General features: G+C 36.6%; 1 protein-coding gene across 1 annotated transcript in view; it reads right to left on the bottom strand.

The window, feature by feature from the left end:
• Positions 1 to 290: 290 nt before the first annotated feature.
• Positions 291 to 20617, bottom strand: part of LOC103807074 (vacuolar protein sorting-associated protein 13B-like) — a gene marked incomplete at its 3' end in the record, with an annotated part of 66789 nt that continues 46462 nt past the window's right edge. The window contains exons 6-15 of the mRNA XM_009079791.1: positions 19039 to 19213; positions 17109 to 17377; positions 14457 to 14552; positions 14006 to 14128; positions 12739 to 12876; positions 11278 to 11365; positions 7086 to 7277; positions 6065 to 6234; positions 1893 to 2087; positions 291 to 415 (exon numbers count right to left, since the gene is read on the bottom strand). Coding sequence (XP_009078039.1) covers positions 291 to 415; positions 1893 to 2087; positions 6065 to 6234; positions 7086 to 7277; positions 11278 to 11365; positions 12739 to 12876; positions 14006 to 14128; positions 14457 to 14552; positions 17109 to 17377; positions 19039 to 19213 — 1571 coding nt within the window. The remainder of the gene's footprint in view (positions 416 to 1892; positions 2088 to 6064; positions 6235 to 7085; positions 7278 to 11277; positions 11366 to 12738; positions 12877 to 14005; positions 14129 to 14456; positions 14553 to 17108; positions 17378 to 19038; positions 19214 to 20617) is intronic.

Genomic DNA, 20617 nt, shown 5'->3' on the forward strand with positions numbered 1-20617 from the left:
GCAACTTCAGCTTGTGCATCAACTCAAAGTAGAGTGGAAACTGGTCCCAAAAATCTACAAGGTCTAGAAGAAAGCCATTTACTACAGGGCTTGTGTAGGCTGTTTTCTCAGCCAAACAATGGTCTAAAATGTTTATTAGAAGCTATCCTTACACAGAAACTCATTAATGACAACAGACTTGATAGAAGAGACAGAGGTTTCGGGATTTACATGAAGCTTGGCATTTTTAAATCATTCATTAGAAATACAAAAGTAGTTACACAAATACACTGTAGAGGCTTAATGCTCACCAATATTTGGGAAACTTGATCAGCTTGCCATAAACAGCAGTACTGAATGAGGGGATAACTGGAACAGGGATGCAGTACAGTCCTTTACTGTCCAAAGAAGTCAGTGCTGCTTGAAGACCAAATATCTGGAACAAATTCAGTTGGTCAGGCATCTTGCATTAGATCATTTTCAAGCTATTTCATCACATAATATACATATTTAGCAATATATTCAATAAATGCTAAATAAATTTTATATTACTTTTCAATAATTCCTTTTCCCCAAGCACAAATATAACCACAAAAATCTACTGAAAATAATGCCCTAGTAGGATTACAAATAAAATTATTTTGTCCAATCAAAAGTGTTATCTATGCTTGGCTGAATTTTAAGAAGCACTGAATTAATTTATCAACTAAAACACTCCATACCCTTTATACTTGCAGACTTCCTTTCATGTAAAATAAAATCACTTTGAGGGATTATAACAACATTGTTGTAAAAAAGTGGTATTTAAAAAAATTAGAAGCTTCCCTTCCAAGCTTTTTTCCTTAGTAAGAGCATCTAAAGAAAGGCTCATCACAAGAATTCCTTCTGATTTTTTCCCTGTTCAATATGGAAAACAAAGTGTTGTAGAGTTGCCTTTTTAATATGCTGTACCATTATTCTCATAAGAACAAACACTTCGGCGTATATTAAAGCTAGCAAATAAACCCTTTAAAACTCAAATTTGAAGTTCAAATTTTTCTGCTAAAGCTTTTTGGGACAGAAAAATATCCCCTCAAACTGATGACTTGCAATATTGTAATCCAAACCACTTTAAATGTGACAGAAGGTAAACATGTCACTCAGAAAACTGAAAGCTTATTTTCTGAAATTCTTACTAAGATATCAGAATGGAAGTCAATAGATCACTAAAAACTGAGCAAACTTAACAGTACTTATATTAAATATTTACATTTAAGCTGCACCCGAAAGGTTTCAAATGACCTGAGCAGATCCTAAAAAGCTGGAAGGTCTTTTTTTAAACCTCTCTTGAGAGCAGATGGCAACTGAATCATCTGAAAACCATTTTTCATAACTGAAGCATCCCCCAATGTCACAATAAGAACTTCTCTCACATAAATGCATCTTGGAGAACATTCAGAGGTCTTTCCTCTTATAATGAAAAACAACTAAAATATCTGTCAACAGTTTTTGATTGCATACCTTCACTACCACGGTTTTGCTCTATCGATGCTATTAGTAGTGATGATTTTTCCTCATAACATCCCAGCAGGTTTGTAAGTGTACTTTACTGCAATCTACATATTCTATGAGCATTATCCAGAAAGAGGAGAAAAGTTTTATTCCAAATTATTTTAACTCAGTTCTGCCACAAAGACCTTGGGGCTTCAGTCTGTGGCGTTTCCTTATATGAAGTTCTCCCTTCATACTACAAAACACTTGGCTCAAGTCAGCAGCAGCAGTAATGCCAAACAACAATGTCCTGTGTTTATGTCCTTTTAGATAAGCTGAAAACTTTCTCCCAGGAAACCCGCTAACACTTAGGATTAACTACGCATGCATTATCTTTTTCTCAGCACACTGCAATAAGACACAGATCTCAAGCCTTCCTTTACCTTCAGGTAGCAGTGAGAGTAACAGTAATGAAGCAGGTTGTCGGAGGGCTGGCCCAGGCTGCTGACCACATGCACCAGCTGCTCAGCATACATTGGCACTGAGTGCTCCAGGTTAACCTTATCCACCAAAATTCGGATGGAAGGTAAAGGCCTCAGGGGCTGGAAACTTGCAGCATTTAACAGTCCGCTTAAGTTCTAGGGCAGGGAGGAAAAAACCCACACGATTATTACACTACAGGTGTATTACCTATCATATCTACCTATTCTTACCCACACGCATGAGCAAATCTATATGCAATAAACTCTTTACAGATATCATGACATTGCCATTATACTATAAATCCTCTACTCTTCTCAAAATAATTTTTTTTCAGTTCACAATTTATTAGCTTTTTATCCAGAACTGTCTTGGGTGCAGGTGTCCAGGAGCTGGCAGCGGGCAGGGTGGCTGCTGGGGCAGGTTCTGTGAGGGGGTACCATGGGCTGCCCCATGCCAGGCTCAGACTGTTTCAGCCAGTGCTGCAATGGCCCTACCACAGGGCACAGCTGTGCCCCTCAGCCAAGCTGGGGACATCTCTGGAAACACCTTTAAGCAACTGCAAAACCACCAGAAAGGCGGCAAAGACTCGGTGAAAATAAGTGAGAAACAGCAATACGAACAGCAAGGTCAGAGAAGGAGGGGGTGGCAGTAGTGCTCCAGGCACCAGAGCAGAGATGCCCTTGCAGACCACAGAAGAAAAGACACCAGAACAGGCATCCACACTGCAGCCCATGGAGGTCTCCATGCTGGAGCAGGTGGATATGCCCTGAAAGACTCTGCAGCTTTGTGGAGACCCCACACTGGAGCAATTTTTCCTCAAGGACTGCAGGAAGGACTCAGGCTGGGGCAGGCAAACAGTGCAAGAATGAGGGAGTGGCAGAGAAAAAGTTGTTAAGGACTGACCCCAACATTCCCACTCCCCATCCCCCTCTGATGTGGAGTGGGAGGTAGAAGAGTCAGGGAATGAAGGAGTGAGGTTGAGTCTGGGTAAAAAAAGGGGATGGTAGACAGGTGTTCCTTGGATTCTTAGCACTAAATTAAATTAACTATCCCCAACTCAAATCTGTTCTGCTCATAGTGGTAATTGGTAAGTGATCTCCCCCTCTCTTTTGGCCAGTCCTATTCTCTCCCTGCGGTCCTGCTGAGGAGGGGGAATGACAGCAGCTGGGTGAGCAGCTGGCAGCTGGCCAAGGTCAACCCACTACAAGAACATGCAAAGTCAAAATATTTTCTCCTATAAAATATTTGTTTACATTTTTAGCACTCCAAAGCACTATAACATACTATTTTCATGCTGATCTAACTTTTACACTGTCGTCTATTATGTATTCACAGTCAGGCCAGATAGCTCAGCAAAAGAATATGTCATTCCAAAAAAAATAAATAGCGCAATTTTAGACATCCAACCATAATTTTTTATAGTATCCATTAAAATGAAGTACCGTATCCAACACAAGGCAAGTATGGACATACCAGAATAAGTTTGTTGGAAACAAAGTGGTTACGGGGTTGGAGCACATGAGTTCTGTGTCAGGAGAGACAGACAACTGAAGTCATTCAGCCTGGAGAAGGCCAGAGGAAGACCCTATTGCTGTCTACTGCTACCTACTAGGAGGGTACAGAAAAAAAGTGAGACAGACTCTTGTCAAAAGTGTACCATGAGTGGATGAGTGGCAGTGGACAAAAGCTGAAACACATGCAATTTAAAAGAGGTCTACAGGGAAGCTTTTTATACCATCTCCATCTTTGGGCCTAATTCAGCACTTGATAGAACAACCCCTGGAGCAACCTACTCCTGCTTTGATGAGGATGCTGGACTCCTAAAGAACACCTACAAAGATCTCTTCCAATCCAAATTACTCTATTAATCTAAATCTTTTACTAAACTTGCATCAAAACAGGACAGTAAATTGATGTATAAACAATTTTCTTTCTAAAATTCAAAACTATTATTACTTTAAATAAGCATGACTTCACTCAGGAAATATAAATTGAAACTCTAAGTTAAAAAACAAAAAGCAACCAAGACGTTCACTTGAATTCAACTTCCTTGCCTCACACCTACAATATACACAGAGCTATTCTTCCATTTTAAAAATATCTGTCCATGCCCATGAAATGAAAAGCACTACAACCTGCTGCACTGCTCAGGGCTAAAAAAGAACCTAATGCTTCCCACCAGGCACCTGGCAGTGCCCCATCTGCTAATACTAGAAGCTTCTGAATTTATCCTCATACATCAAGGGACAACATACTTGCCACCAATTCATTCACTCCAGAAGCTTAAGTGAAAAGATAAGCAGCCAAAATTTAATAAAGATACACACTTCTTAAGCACAGTCACTGAATATATGACAGATACTTGAAATTTTATAGATGTTGCAGCTGAGAGACTACTGATCCAAGTGAACTATTAGTGCCTATTTCAATTTACCAATGAAAACGGTTATAACAAGCACACTTTAAGAAATACCATAGATTAAGACTTCATATAAACATGCTGCAAACAAGCATATTCTCTAAGAAAATACAGCACAGTTAGCCTGTTGACAAGGAGAGCACTAAGTTATCAAGGTAATTTAATGTCATTTTGCCTTCTATCGTCTAATACTACTCAAATCCATCTCTGAGGAACAAAATGAAAACCCAACATTTTTCAAATGCCTTCACATCACCTTCAGAAAATACAACTTCATCTGTATTTTAAACAAGACATTATAATTGAAAAGAAAGGCAGATACGAAAACTATTCACCAATTCTGGAAGTCTATTTCAATACAGATTTTTTTAATCTTACTTCACCAATAAGAGCCTAACTCCCATTGGTTCAATTGCAACCACAGATACTGAGAAGTTCTGACAAACACATCCCACTAAAAAAAGCTGGTCCTGAAGTACAAATAACATATTTAGCATCCACCTGTGAAAACACATTGCAAGTGTTTAACACCATAGAATCATAGAATGGTTTGGGTTGGAAGGGACCTCAAAGATCATCTAGTTCCAACCCCTGCTCCCCACCACGGACAGGGGGGGGAGTGGGGGTTGTTCTACTAGACCTACTAGTTCTACTAGACCAGGTTGCTCAGGGCCCACATCCAGCCTCATCTTGAACACTTCCAGGGATGGGGCATCCACAACTCCTCTGGGCAACCTGTTCCAGTGCCTCACCACCCTCACAGTAAAGACTTTCTTCCTAACATCTAATATAAACCTGCCCTCTTTCTGCTTAAAACCGTATCCCCTTGTCCCATCACTATCTGCCCATACGAAAGTCCCTCTCCCTCCTTTTCATAAGCCCCTTTAGGTACTGAAAGGTCACAATGAGGTCTCCCTAAAGGCTTCTCTTCTCCATGCTGAACAACCCCAGTTCTCTCAGTCTATCAAATGATATATCAGATGCAAATTTCTATAAATTTGACTCAATCAAGAATTCACTGGTTTTGCTCCTCTTGCAATTTCTTCCCTTATCCATAAAATACCTTCCAGCCTCTGTCACAAGAGGTAAACCTACTGCAAGTCTTTACTACAAAACAGATTCATCCCTACAGTACCTCAGCTTTGTGCACTGAGGAATGAGACCTACAGGAATAAAATAAGTACAGGATTCTTTAGCTGGCATTATATTGCACATATGCAAACGATTCAGGCTGTTAGGAAATTTCTGGCTCACTGAACTAGTTATTCAGCATTTAAATGCTCAGTAACAGCCCAAGTCCTGCTGGCATCCTGGCTGGAGCTGGCACATACAGAGGTGGCTGTTAACATCTATGCTGTCTCCATTTAGCCTGTATATTAAAAGACTGCAGACTTGACCAAGTTTGGGAAGACCTGCACAACAGGTACTCTTCTGATCAAAAGGTCAGAGCTACTGCTTTTACATTTGCTTGATGGTTTAAAATATTTTTTTTTTAACAATTACTTTTTCCTAGCAGTTACATGACATCTTGAGTTTACAAGTCTAACTAGTTACACACCACTCATCTTAGGTATCTGAAGTTAAGGCTCATGAGCAACAAAGTAATTGAGAACTCAGCAATCCATACAGCACATGGAATGTGACTAATAAGAAAATTTACATGGAATAGCACATGTTGATACAAAAAGTGAATAATTATCTGTGCATACATACCTTCTCACCCATGATTATGGGCAGCAAGTGGTCTAGCAAATTGAATTCTGCCACAGGGATTATTATTGTACACTTAAGAACAGTGAACGTTGTAAGTCGAGTGGGAATATATTCCTCAAGTGATGCTATTTCTTCTGAGCTTGGCATAGTTCTATTTCCATCCATAATATCTACAATAAATCAAGATTACATATGTTTGACTAAAATATATAAAATGTATCCTACGGTTGCTATTTCAGAAATGGTTAGGGACTAGCAAAAAATTCAAATCTTCCCCCTCTTTCATAGTTAATAAGATTCCAGGTTGGTTCTACATACAGCTGAACACAATACTAACTAGATTTTCCTTCCTTTGAAATGTGTATTGCTCTCAGAAACTCATCTTAATAGCTTGTTTCCATGCATCCACTTTCATCCTGTAAAACTATTATTTCCAATTATTAAATACCAACATGAATACTTTCTTCTCTAAGACTCCAAAACTACACTCCAAAATGGGTATAAATTGAAAGAGGGGAAATCTAGATTAGATATTAGGAAGAAGTTTTTTACTGTGAGAGTATAAGCCACTGGAACAGGCAGCAGATGCCCCAACCCTGAGAGCGTTCAAGGCCAGGCTTGACAAAGCCTTGAGCAACCTGGTCTAGTGGGAGGTGTCTCTGCCCTATCCCTGGCAGGGGGGGCTGGGACTAGATGATTTCTAAGGTCCACTCTGACCCCTTAACATACTATGATACTATGAATTAAGCTAGAGCAGTAAATGAAATAAGCCCTTCTTACTCAACCAAGAGGCTTATGATAAAACAAACGGCCTCCAAAGTATCCCAAATTCTCAGAAGTACATCCAACACTGATGCGGAAATTGCAATTAATTTTACCTTACTTTGACATTTTGCTCTTCAGACTTGTGAAAATCTCCTGACCGGTTTGGAGTTCAACTATTTGGAAGCTGCAACTTCAAGACTACTAAAGCTGGTGTAGTTTAACCCTGTATATTTGTGTATATGCAATAAGAGCAAACCTGGCTTAGTTTTGCTGTATGGCTCATACTCATGTTCCAGAGCACAAACTATCATTTTCATTATCCGGTGTACGGCACTGCTATCCAACCGAAGATTGAGTGGGCCCACAATGAGGCTTTTTGTAGACATCTCCTGAACATTTCCAAAATCTTCACTCTTTACTGAAGAAAGGTCTTGCTGATTCCCAGAAACTACAAGAAATTTTATAAATAACAAGTTACACCAAACAATTGGGCATAGTAATTCTTTTTATCAGCTACTTCTCTTTCAAATCCTGCGATCAGACTTATAAATACACAGAAATGTATGACAAATAGAACACACAAATATATTGTGACTGGTTTAACATATTTTAATGAACATTATTCCTGTTTAATGGAGAGCAAACAAGGCAAATTGCTGCCTTGCCTCCAAGCAGTGCACAACTTCGGAACCTTTCCATGAACTTAGTATTTCTCAATTTTGGGACCTTCTGGAGACGTCCAAATTTCTATGGCAACCTCACCCCAGGTGGCAATGACAGACGTGCTGTTCAAAATCTACTACAGCTCATTACAAGGATATCCATCCCCAACAGGCAAGGAAAAGGTGTGCTGTGAAGAAACTACAGATCCAAACCCTTGAAAGGCCAACTGCCCACAGACAGGCTAGAACTGCCATAAGAATCACACTCACTTGTACTGTCATAAACCAAACAGACAACTAAGATAAATCCTTCCTTCCATTTCCTATGATTTCTGGTTGACCAAGAGAAACTCAGTCTTTTACCCTCCAGGGTAACATTCCCTTTTGCCTCTTTACTGCACTCGTTAATGTACTCATCCAAAAGTCTTTCTAACAGGGCAGTGAGCTTGGGGGAAAAGGAAGCAAGGATATGGGTTTTTTTCCCTTATGTTTAAATCAGACTCTATAAAACGTTGTTGCTTCTAAGCATTGGTGAGGAGAAAGGTCCTCAAATAAACCAGGACTACACCAAATTTGATGCACAGCTGGCCTAATGCTCCGCAGGCCTTTACAGGCTTATACACTCAGCAGAATTAACTTTATCCTTAAAAGCCCAACAGAAGTTGACAGCAAGAGCATTTATAGCCTCTGCTTCCCTTGGCGTGTTGTTTTTCTGAGAAGAAAAAGAATAAAAAAAAAAGATAAAAGGACAAAAAGATACTACCTTATAAAACCTATTCAAATCTTTGGCTAGAACTGAGTTACAACCTCTTTAATAAATCCAGAAAAAGGTTTTTTTTAAGCGCCAGCATACAGCCTTCTGCATTTATTTTATAGGCAGTTAACACACACATCTTTATCCTTCCAATTCTACACAGTATCCAGTTCAGATGAACACTACCAGAGTGTAAAAGACCATCACGTCACATAAAAAAATAACAAGGCCAAAAGCCTTCAGAAGTAGCAACAGTCTACCTTTTCAAAAGGAAAAAAAAACAGACTTGCTTGTATATATTGTATGTTTAGGAATAATATATCCAAGTGGTAAAATTTATACACTATCTGGAACAGTTTCATTTAATTCTAAGTGCAAAGACAATGTGATAGAAAACCTATTGGTTCTGCAGAATTAGGTGATCAAAGAAGACTTTTGAAACTTTACAGATGCACAAACAAAAACAATTTCTCATCACTGAGTATTCAAGCTCTGTGTAAACTATATGTCTACTTCTAACAGACAAAAAATATCAAAATGAGAGTGCTGCATGATAAACTTGCCACCAAAATAGATAGGTACACATTACAGTCAGACTGTAACTTCAAAGCAGACCCTGCTAGGTCTGTAGGTCATGCAAATCGGTGATCAGGGATCTGACAGACTACACACAGCTTCAGGGTAATTATTGTTTTCTATTGAAATACAAAAGCAAAAAAAAAAAGGCAGAAAAATAAAAAAAGGGAAGGGCAGGCAGAATTTCAATGTAAGACTACTGTGCACTACTAATTTTCACTCAAAATACTGAAATTGATTAATGCACCTCTATAAGTGACAGATGAAACTCCTGAGGTTAATGTTATCCAGGAGGCACTTGTGGTTTAATCAGTAATCCTATGCTTGAGGAAAGGTTAAAGGTACAAAGAATGTGTCAAACAGAAATTGCCTTGACAGATAAAAATCTTACAATCACAATAACTGCCTCCTATAACTTGAGCCAGGCTAGGCTTTTTTAGGGAATGTGGTGTGACCGTAACTAAAAATATAGTTAAATGTCAAAATAAGAAATAGCCAAATGTAAACTTTCATACACATTAAAAATGCAGAGGATTTCTATTGTTTTCAAGATCTTGAGGTATTTATACTTTCATTTTAAAGAAATAATTTATACCTTGTTTTTATGCTATATATAACAATTACATATTTAACCCACAATATGAACAAATGAGCTAGAAAATAACTAGCAAAAAATGTCACGTTTGCTTTTCTAAGAAACAAAAGTATTGGAAAACTTAAGGTTTTAAGTTCTTGATTCTAGAGAAACAACAAGCATTTAAACCAGTAATTTAAAAATCAATTATTCCATTCTTTTATGTAGTTAGGTAGTTGAAATTAAAGGAGCAATACTGAAATAAAAAGACACAGTAAGGCTTGACAGGAAGCCAAGCTACATTTTGTGATGTGTTTTCCTGGTGACTGATGGAGAAAACAGAAGCCAAGGCTCTGAGAAAACACATGTGGAAAAAAAGGAAGAGAAGTTAACTAGGCAAAAATGCAGGCAGAATATACCAGTAGCCTGGCACTGAGGAAAAGAAAAAAAGTGTTTCTGAGTTCAGTAATCTCGGAAAAGGGTTAGTTACAAGTTCGAGAAAGATATGAACATTCCCTGCACATTTGGAGAAACAAGACAAAATATTCCACAAAATCAATTTTTCTTCGTAACTAAATAGTCTGTGCATATTCAAATTTCTATCCCAAGATTCAAAAAGGAGATAAGGCTTACCCAAAGTTTTCAACTTCTTCACTTAAAACTTCAACAATGCAATTAAACAATTATTCCCTTATTGAAACCAGAAGCAGATTGCAGTAGAAGCTTGACTTAATTGTATATTTTCTCAGCTTCACATCACACACAAGGTACCGAGGAAAGCATCAGAGCCAGGAAAGAACTGTTAAATTTCCTAGTGCATGTCTTTACTGTCAAAGGCAAACGCCGCATTGCTCTCTTATTGTAAGTTTTGCATGATCCATCCTCTAAGCAAACTGGAAGTTTCTTTCCTACTCCTTTTATGGTTAATGCCCAACAAGTCCAGAAAATTAAACCAAACATCAGGAGTTGTGACTCGACTTACATAGAGACAAAAACACCAGAAAAATCCCAGATCAGTTGGACTAGGTAGGAAGGACAGATAAATGTTCAGTCACAAAACAGCAAGAAGTTTGCAACAGATGTCCTCAGAAGTGGTACTCACGGTAAGAAATACACAGGCAGGGAAGAAAGCATTATTAATTTAACAATAAAAGTGCACAGCAACAGCTATAGATGACAGTGTTCCCAGAAGCAGGGGGGAAATCACACTGCAATTCATGCTAAGAATATCTGTGTAAAAATATAAACACATTCCTTGCTGATAGATTAACTCTTTTGTCCCAGCTTTTCTGACACCCACAAAAGTAGATACACCACCTGCACTGAAACCACTTCTCAGACTTCGAAAACAATTGATAAGAATCTCAAAAATTACTTAGAATTGGCCAATATGTCTGCATGGTTTAGGCATATGTAAAGACAGTGTGGAGAATTAATCTCATATCTTTGCATTTTTCTTCATAGGAGAAAAATGACAGTCCTTTTCATCTTCTGCACCAAGTACTTGATCAACTCCATTCTCCAACCAAAAGATTTTCTTCTACAGGTACAATCAGTAATGACTACTTTAAAACAAAAGGTATCATACTTTATGAATTTCATCTCTGCTACAAGATAATTATTTTCAGTTTAGAAGCTGGCAATAAAATATATTATTGTGATTCCTTACACAGGAAAAGGGGAAAGAAGAAAAGTAATAACATCAATATTCAACAGTTAATCAAAACAGCTAACCTCAAAAATAGCAATGAAGATGAAAGCATTTTAATGATGAACCTGACAGCAAATCTAAGGTAACTTAGAGGACATTTGGTCAAGGACTATCTGGGCATGAAGAGTCTCTGTTTATTATTTATCAGGGCAAACAAAGAATAAAAGGTACCTTTGCCACTGGTGCTTTCCATTGTGTACAAGTAATCCATGTAGAAAGCCCCAAACCTCTGCATTCCAGCTATCTCTGTGTACGTCTCCTACCAACAAAGCAAAGCAAACAAAGAAAATGTTGTATAAGGAAAGAATCTTGAGATTACAAACTGATAGATTGGTATTAGAGAGATATATTCGTGTTTGGATTTGTGCATCAACACACGGAAAGGCTTATCAAAACAAAGGACAGAGGTTATCCCAAAGAATTCACCTTCTCCTATTCGAGGCCACACAAATGCACATCCATAATTCCAGTGGACATGCTGACCAATTCATCAATAACATCTAGTCAATTAGTACCTTTAATGGAGTAAATATGCTTCACTTGACCTCTTGCATCCAACAGATCTACCTAATTAAATACACTGAAAACTGAAGCTCATTCACTCCGGCTTCTTTATTCAAGGAGTATTGTGGGTTTATCTTTAAACAAAAGGGAACTTATTAAGACTTAATGCCATCCTTGGGATTTATACACAATATAATCCATTACATGGCAGGTTTTCTTCCCCTCTTACCACAAAAAATAGGCAAATCATAAAAGCATCAAAGACAGAGCAATGATAGAGTAAATCTTCAAACTACAACACACTATGGGAAAAGTTTGAATCAAGTACTTGTGATTGTACTAATTTCACTTTTATACAGGATTCTTTAGGTATCTTCATCAAGAGTATGAAAAAGGTAAAAACGGTAAAATTTAAATTTAAATGAAATTAAGATACATTTCAAATTGCAAATGGCTTACCTGTACAATAATCAGAGCACAGAACTCCACCTATGAACACACCTGGAAAGGACCACCTTGGTCATTGCACCCAGTCTTTAATAATTGCAGATAATCAGTGAATAAAGTTTTACTGCACAACTTACAACAACAGACTACTGGTGACTGAAAATTTGTCTCTACAAAAGGGAGGATTAGCAAAACTTTGTCCAAATATAGCACACAAACAATAAAATTAACACTGCCCAAATCTGGTTTCTAGGACAGCACTTCTTAGTTTGAAACCTATGGACTACTTACTGTTTGGGTCTAAAGAAGTAGGTGCTGGTCAAGCTTGACCTTTTCCTATAATTCTCTCATATTTGTGTTTTTCTCTGAAAGTGTTCTGTAGTTAGTGCTTTTGGAAACTGGCATTAATTCAGCTTTTGGGGCAGGAGGGGAGTTCGAGGTTTCTTTTAGACATGCTTTTTTGGTTTGGGGGTTTTTTTGGCTTGGTTTTTGTAGGCGTCTTCTTTTTTTTTAAACACAAACAGATTTACTGGTTTTTGGCCAGCCACAAAGTAAGATTCCGTTATATGTGAAAAAGTAATGAAAAATCAGTCCTCTTATAGTACACAGATCTAAATAATTATCAGAAATCCATTAGAGAGCATCATAAATGTTTTTCTAAGAAAAATGTAATTCTCTGACCTTATGATGAGCTGCATCCAATATAAATTCTGCTCGAATACTATTATTTTCTGGACTTCTGTAATCAAATAGTGAATTGGTAAGGTACGTCATTCCTTTCACACTCAGATTTTCTCCACAATTAAAGAAGTAGGCTTCCTTCATGAGGTAGCAAAAAATAAGGCAGGGAGAAAAGAAACAATATACAGTCAAGTTCACAGAGCATTTTAAATTCTGTCATAACACTCAAATTACATCATAGCATCCCTCAAGTGCGTATTTTGTTATGAGGATAAAATAGTGAAATTAACTTCATTCAAGCAGCACTGAAGTTCCTGTCTACACTCTCCCCATTTTCAAATCAATACAGTCTGAGCTAATGAACATTGTACAACTCATGATAGAGAGCATACCAGTTGTATTTTAACAGAAATAAATCTCAGATGATTGTTGCACCAAATCCTGCCCCATTCTCTTAACTACACACAATCTTGTCACTACAGACTCCATTTTCCAGTGATCAATGCCTTTCACATGCTGTATCCATCCTCTTTATGACAAGCAATTACTTCAATGTATGACCTCATTGCTACATTATCACTCTTCATTCATTGAGATTTTAATATGCCTTCTACCAACCTCTACCCTGCCGAAATCAAGACAACTTTCCCACAATCACAGAACCATAGAATTTAATGGTTGGAACGGATCTTACAGAACATCTAAGCCCAACCCTCCCTGCCATGGGCAGGGACACCTCCTCATAGATCAGGTTGCTCAAGGCCTCATCCAGCCTGGCCTTGAACACTGCCAGGGTCGGGGCAGCCACCAAGTCCATGGGCAACCTGTTCCAGTGTCTCACCACCCTTAGGGTAAAAAGCTATTTTCTAGTACCTAACATAAACTTCCCCTCCTTCAATTTGAACCCCAAAAAATAATAAAAAATAATAAAATTTTAGACTGCTGAAAAAAATTACTTAGAAGATTCATTTTTTCCAATCATCAAGGATTTTCAACAGCGTTTTAATTTGTTAAACAAATATGCAAAGACAGTAATGGGCTATTGTCAAAAAAACCAGTCTTATATTTTGCCACTTTTCACTCTGACATATTTCTCTTTCCAACTCTAAAGGAACAAACATTGAATTCTATATCCAAGTAACATTAAAAAAACCCCTTTAATCAGAATTGGTAACATCAGTCTCTTCAATTTTTGCAATCAGATATTTTACTAATATGTAACAGAATTATTTATTCAGCAATTCAACTGATATTTCAGCATACTCACTTCATCACTCCTGTTCATGTTCTCTTCAAAATCTTTAATTCCCATAATTCCTTTAAGGCACTTAGCTTGGCAACCAACAAACCCAATTTGGCAATCAAAGAAAAGTTCACCTTTCATAAGAACCTAGTAAGGAAAAAAACCAAAAAAAACAGTGTAATTTTGAAGACTTCTAGTCCACAAGAAATAGAAGAGATGGGCAAAAGTGAACCAAAATACATTTAGGTTTATATATTTAGTGCTTTAATAAATAGCAATCACATGGGGCACTTCAAAGGAACAGATTATTTTAGTGTTTGACACAACAAGACTAGAATTTAAAGGACTACAGCAACAAACACATCCAATACAAGAGTATGAAAAATCAACAATAAAAGAATTAAAAATATTTTATTGGTAACTATTTACTGTATTATTTATAATGAATCAAAAGGCCTTGTCAATAGCAAATTACCTCAACTGTTGTTCCTTCTTGTTCCCAGCATATAACTTCTTTGGATTTTACTTTCTGAGGGCTGTAATAACTACTTTCAGCTTGCATTTCAGTGAGCTATGAAACAATAGGATAAACACCTTATAAAAGTCAATATTAGTATTAGACAGCAGTAATGTCATTAACAAACAGAACTGATGAAGAAAAATTAAACCATGGGCCAAATTTTATTAAGAGGCAGGAAACAGGTGCAATTAAACAGCTGTAACACATTATCTATATTCGAACTTCTCACATTCAACTTCTGGTTGAAGTATGCCGAAACAGGACATTTTACATCCAGTGCAGTATTTTTAGTTTGCTTATCTAAAGAGAAACTATGTGAAAAGATGAAACAGATACACAGCTGCATTATTAATATAGTATCAAATTAGCTTATAAACTGCTGTAGAAGTCCAGAAATGCATTATTTATTCTCCCCAGAAAATAGTTCAACAGCATGATAATATTACAGATACATTTTGATTACAACCATACTCATTTTTGTTTCTTGTCATGGCAATCGACAGGAACGTGCATTTATATTTCTGGCCTAATTTTGATATAAAAATTCAAAATGGTAATATACACTCAAGTTGAAAAGCACGTAACTTGCAGCTAAGAAATACAGAAAAGAAGCACAAAATAATGAAGGCGCTATATTTTGCATGAAAAATATGCAGTTAGTTCATGTTGAGCAGCTTAAATAGTTCAAATTCTAATTTTTATACAAAAATATCCACAGGTTCTCATTTTCAAGAGTGGATACACATGGATGTTGTTTCAAATTAAAATTTTGTAATCCAAATGTTCAAGAAAATTGGATTAAAAAAAATCACTGATCACTCTTCAGCTGTGTGCAATTATTCTAGAGGAAAAGCAATTAATTGATTAAAAGAACTCAAGACATTAGAAGAATAATTTTCACCATTATTAGAAAACGCTACATTTAATTTGGCATGATTTTTAGCTGGAATGATATCAACTGTTCAGAATGCTAATGCAGAAACTTGACCTTATTTTTTAACCAAAATATGAACCACAAATTAATTCCATACATTCTTTGCATGCAAGCAGAACAATGAATTCTGTTTTCCTCCTAACTGTCACCATATTAGTATCATACATCACTTTGCTTTTAAAATTTACAGAGTATTAAGATGTTACATTTTAAGTAGTTTTTAATCACTTCCTAATATAAAATGTGCAAACTTGCCAATGAAACTTTAGGAAATCCCAACCCAGCAAAATATGTTAAAAAAAAGTTAATACTATTTTTAATGAGTTCTCACATGAGGAAAGAAAGAATAAAATTACTACTCTGTAACTAAGCGCAAAAGAATACGTTGAGCCACAATAAATGAGAAATTTGAGCTTTGGTGGTTTGTTCATCTTTTAAGTGTTGTCCCAGAGATACTATTAATAAATAATGGACAATCTCTTCTTCACTCATTTTTACACTTTTTAATGAAGGCTGAAGAAGTAGATGACACATGACTGAATGTTTGTGTATGTCCCCAAATTTTGCATTCCAATTTGCCAGGAGGCTGAAGGCTGAAAACAATAGGCTCCCCACTGAATGCCTACAGCTCCCAAAGTCAATTGTCTCATCCTTTCTGACAGTTGCTGAGCAGCTAAATGCCCTGCTATGCCACCAAACAAAAATAGCTAAGAGAAAGTATGGATAAAGCCCCTCGAAACACTCTCATGCACAGACGACAAGCCAAACAGGCAATAAATGGGCAGGAAGCTGCTGATGGTATTGAGTGTATAATCAGGCATGTAATTGTTATATGAGGGTTATGAAAGTATTGCAGTTCATCTGAAAGGCTCAGTCATAAAAATCAGCCTTACTGTGTGGCAAAGTTCTGGCCTTGATTTAAGAAATGTTTAAGAGTAAGACCAAGAGCTACTTTGTATAGTTATGTACATAGAATCACTTGCATATAGTTTGACATGTTCGAAGTATTTTGCTAACTCAGAACTAAATTTATAACTCCTGTCAGTACTTCTCTTTTTCACTCTTCCTTTTCCCTTCTGCAAGCTTACAAAGAACACAGAGAAGTACAGCCACAGTTTCCAGCTTTATTTACACTTAATAATTACACCTTTCTCTACATACATAGTTTATAGTTCAGAGTATATGTCCTATTTATCTTTTGTTTCTTTCAACCCATGGAAAATTAATTCAACATTATCAACTCATATTTTCACATGCAGTAGTCCAAAGAATGGGTAATCTAACAAATCCCTCCATTTTACAAGCTCTACAAAGCTAAATTTTTTTTACATGAAATACATATTTATACAAACATTAGATGGATAGAATCCTGCAATAAACATTCTTAGAAAGCCTTTAAGCTGTTTCTCCAATCACAAAATACTAACCTAAGTAAATTAAGTTTATAACCTTTAAGGTTATAAACTTGACACTCAGATTCTAGTTCAAATGGCAAAACCACCTCACATTCCAAATTACAGTATGATGAAAGAAGAACTTTCAACATTCACATTACTTGTTACTCATTAATGCAATATTCGTTTCCAATCAGACTGTACACAAATGCTCCAATAATCTTTATGCACTTCCTCAACAAGCTAAATGAACCCATTATGACACAGAGAGATACTTACCTTAAAAGTCACTGTTGCCTTTGTACAGTAAAACCCAATGGAAATAATAGGATCCTTGAGCGACTGAGATTTCTGCTGATGTAGCATTGTTCCATCATCCATTGCACTAGCATCATTCTCTTCATCATCATAACTCACAATAGCAGGAACAAAAGACCAAGCCCAAGAAACCCATCCTTGTTGCTGGTCATCATCTTGATGCAAATAAGGATCTTGATTAATATACTGTGCAGGATATTGCATTACTGAGCTTGTTTCATCTTCTCCACCTTTTAAAATACAAACCAAGCTAAGTTTCAGACCAACCATGCTTGAAAATTTATTTCTCAAACTCAAATTTTTAGTATGCAAAATCTGTCTAGGACAGTACTCCACACAGCATTCACGGATACTTAGTTGATAATTGTAGAAAACAAGCAGAAATTTTACATTACTGAACATCAGTTTCCAAAATGTTTGATTCACTAACATTTTCTTTTGAAAAATATTAAGGGTCTTTGCCATAGTTTTAACACCATAGATGTGCAGTGAGACCAGAATTTGTCACCTATAACACAAGCTTTCAAGACTTCTTCCACTGAAGACTTTCTACACCTGCAAATTAAAACTTACTCGTAATGATATATTATGATCTCATAGTTTCCAATTTTAAAATGAAGCAAAAAAGGACTTCAATTGCAACAGCCATAACAAGTAAAAAAGTAAACACAGTGCAGATCCAAAAATTTAGGTTGAAAGCCTCCTTTGTTTAAAAGTCAGCCTTTCAAGTAATCAGAGATACAATTTTAGCTATGCACAAAAACACTGGTGTGCCATCCAGGAGCCAAAAGTCAAAATGTTGGTCTTCTATGAAAACGATCAAAGATAACATAGACAGCAAAACAAGGATTTCCCCCAAGATTCAAGTCTAAGATTTATGACCCAAACAGGTAACACTGCATATACAAAGAGCACAAATAACTTCTATCTGGCTTCATTGCCACTCATGAGATTCATGTGGGGTAATAACTACTTCAAAATTACTACAGGGAGGTGTATGCAGTATGTTCCTACTGGGGAAAAATATTATGCTTAATGTCTCATTTAAACTGAGAACATAAGTAAATAGAAATGGAATATGCCTATTTTTAAACTCAAGAGATCCCACTCTTACAGGTTTTAAACCTTTGACTCTTGAGTCTAGTTAGTCTTTAGTCTTTAAATCTAATTATTTACACTTGCATAACAGATGAAAGCATAATAAAAAAAACACTCCTGAGAATTCTCTGCACATGCTTAGAGGCAAGGACACCTCCTCCCACAAAGGCAATGCAAGCTTCCTTCCTGCTTTCTTCACAAGCCTCAGAGATCAGATTTCAGTCCAAATGTAAGTGTTGAAACACAAGAAATAAAGAAGAGGTGCATATAAAAGCCTTGGGAAAAGCCAAGAGGCAGAACTGTGAGACAGAGAAGGAAAAATAATTGATATGGAACATGACTTGAGCAGTTTAGTATACACTGCTGGTGGCAGGACAGAAGAAATGGTGGAAGGTCGGACAAAAAAAGAAAAGGTGGAGATGTAGGACCTGGGTCATACAACATTTGGGCTACGTGGCCATAAAAATCATCCATCATTTAGCATACCTCTTGCTGCAGTATGTGTACACAGAGACAACAGTAAAAGGCATCAAACAATAATTTGGATTACAGTATTTTTCAGTATTTTGGAAGCCACTAAAATAAAACAGCACCATTTTAGTCTAGCTGCTCTACCTATGTACTGTGAGGCAAAATAGGAGGAAGATATACCCATCTGCTATCACTAAATTAAAACTACTACAACCGTGATGTAATCACTAAACTTAAGAACATTTGGGCATTTGTATTTTCAAAAAGCAGAGAAATTAAATGTTCTTAACATTTCTTGTTAAAAAGTAGAAATTGCATTTACCTGTGATATTTCCCAACATATCTTTAGTGTGGCAAATCAAATCTTCATTTTCCCCATCTTTCAAGTTCCCTATTTCTCCGTAATAAAGAGCAATTCCAAGTTGCATTATACGTATAAACATAGGAAGCTGCTGATCAGAGATTGAAAGTTTCAAACTTTCAACTAATGTGTGAATCTATAATATGGAAGAGAACAAAAGGAAGTAATAACAAAGCTCTGTCATCAGTAAAGCCAACTCTCAAACCATACAACTCCATACTCATTTGGCACAGGCATTCTAATTTCTAACAAGAGCTGCAGTACACACAAGGCAAAGGGCTGCAAACAGCAGACACTCTTTGGGTTCACTCACAAGAGATCTTCAGTGTCAAGTGTAACACATTTCACATGTCTACAAACATTTATTTCCTTTTTACAATTATTGCTGAAGAAATTTCTCAAACAAGACACATCAGTGCATCTGATTAAAAACTTGTATTTTCATTATAGGGTTTCATAAAATCTCTGCATGCTAAAGAAACACTAGATATAGTGGGTTTAATATACAAGGTCCTTCTTTTTTATTCCTTCCCACTCCCAACATTGTTCCAAGTGGACAAGTGATAGCAAGGCAGGGGGATGGATTGATTCCACCTGAAGCCTAGCAAAGACTGCAATTACTATAATGAAAACTTATCCTTCCTTAACAATTTTACCTGTTTTAACCAATACTTCAGGGTATTTTTATGAATATGTGCTCATTATATAAAGACAAAACCAAATGTTATAAGAAAGCTACCTTCCATTAAATAAGAGCTGCATAAAATAAAGTTGTTCCAACAATATAACTGTCTAGCATTAGTTATATTTCTAGCGCCAGGTACAGTTTCAGAATGTTGAGGGTGAAAATAATGGAAATGGAAGGTAACTACACATCAGTGTTGGCCTTAATGCAATCCAATTCAAAAACCGTGAAATATTATTTTTTAAACAGTACTGCATACCCATGGGTATGGCAAAAATATAGGGGCAACAACCAATATTTACATAACAACAGGCTAACCCTCTAACATCACTTGACCATGATTTATATGAGAGAATTAATAAAGCCTCAGCCTGAATCATATAGGATGACAACATTGTATCAGCTGTTACGGACAAGAGGATTTATGTCAGGTATCAGAGCACTGTTGGGTTTTAAAATTCTCTGAAAGAAAATAGCATGTAAATTCCTCAGAGACATTTTGGAAATTCAAAAATTAATCCTCACATACCAATTTTCTCAGGGCCAGTTTATTTAAAGTTACTAATAACAAAGCCTTTTGCTGCAGAAGAGCAGGAAGGATAAGGAGAAAATAAGATTTGCAAATTAAAACCCAGAAAGGATTATTTTGCCATAAGCCTTTTTAAAGTCACACAAAGGGCATATGTCACAGAGGAGGACAGGAACACTAAGTAGCATTGCAGGCAATAATTATATAATAGCCTCACTGAAATAATGTTACACTCCAGGACTTGTTGTATGGCACTGTCCTTCCATCATGATCCTGCTCTTACATTCTAAGTGGAATTCAGCTGCCCCTCAGCAGATTGACTCATC

The sequence above is a fragment of the Acanthisitta chloris genome, unplaced genomic scaffold (assembly GCF_000695815.1).
Source record: "Acanthisitta chloris isolate BGI_N310 unplaced genomic scaffold, ASM69581v1 scaffold15238, whole genome shotgun sequence".
In the NCBI taxonomy this organism is placed as follows: domain Eukaryota; kingdom Metazoa; phylum Chordata; class Aves; order Passeriformes; family Acanthisittidae; genus Acanthisitta; species Acanthisitta chloris.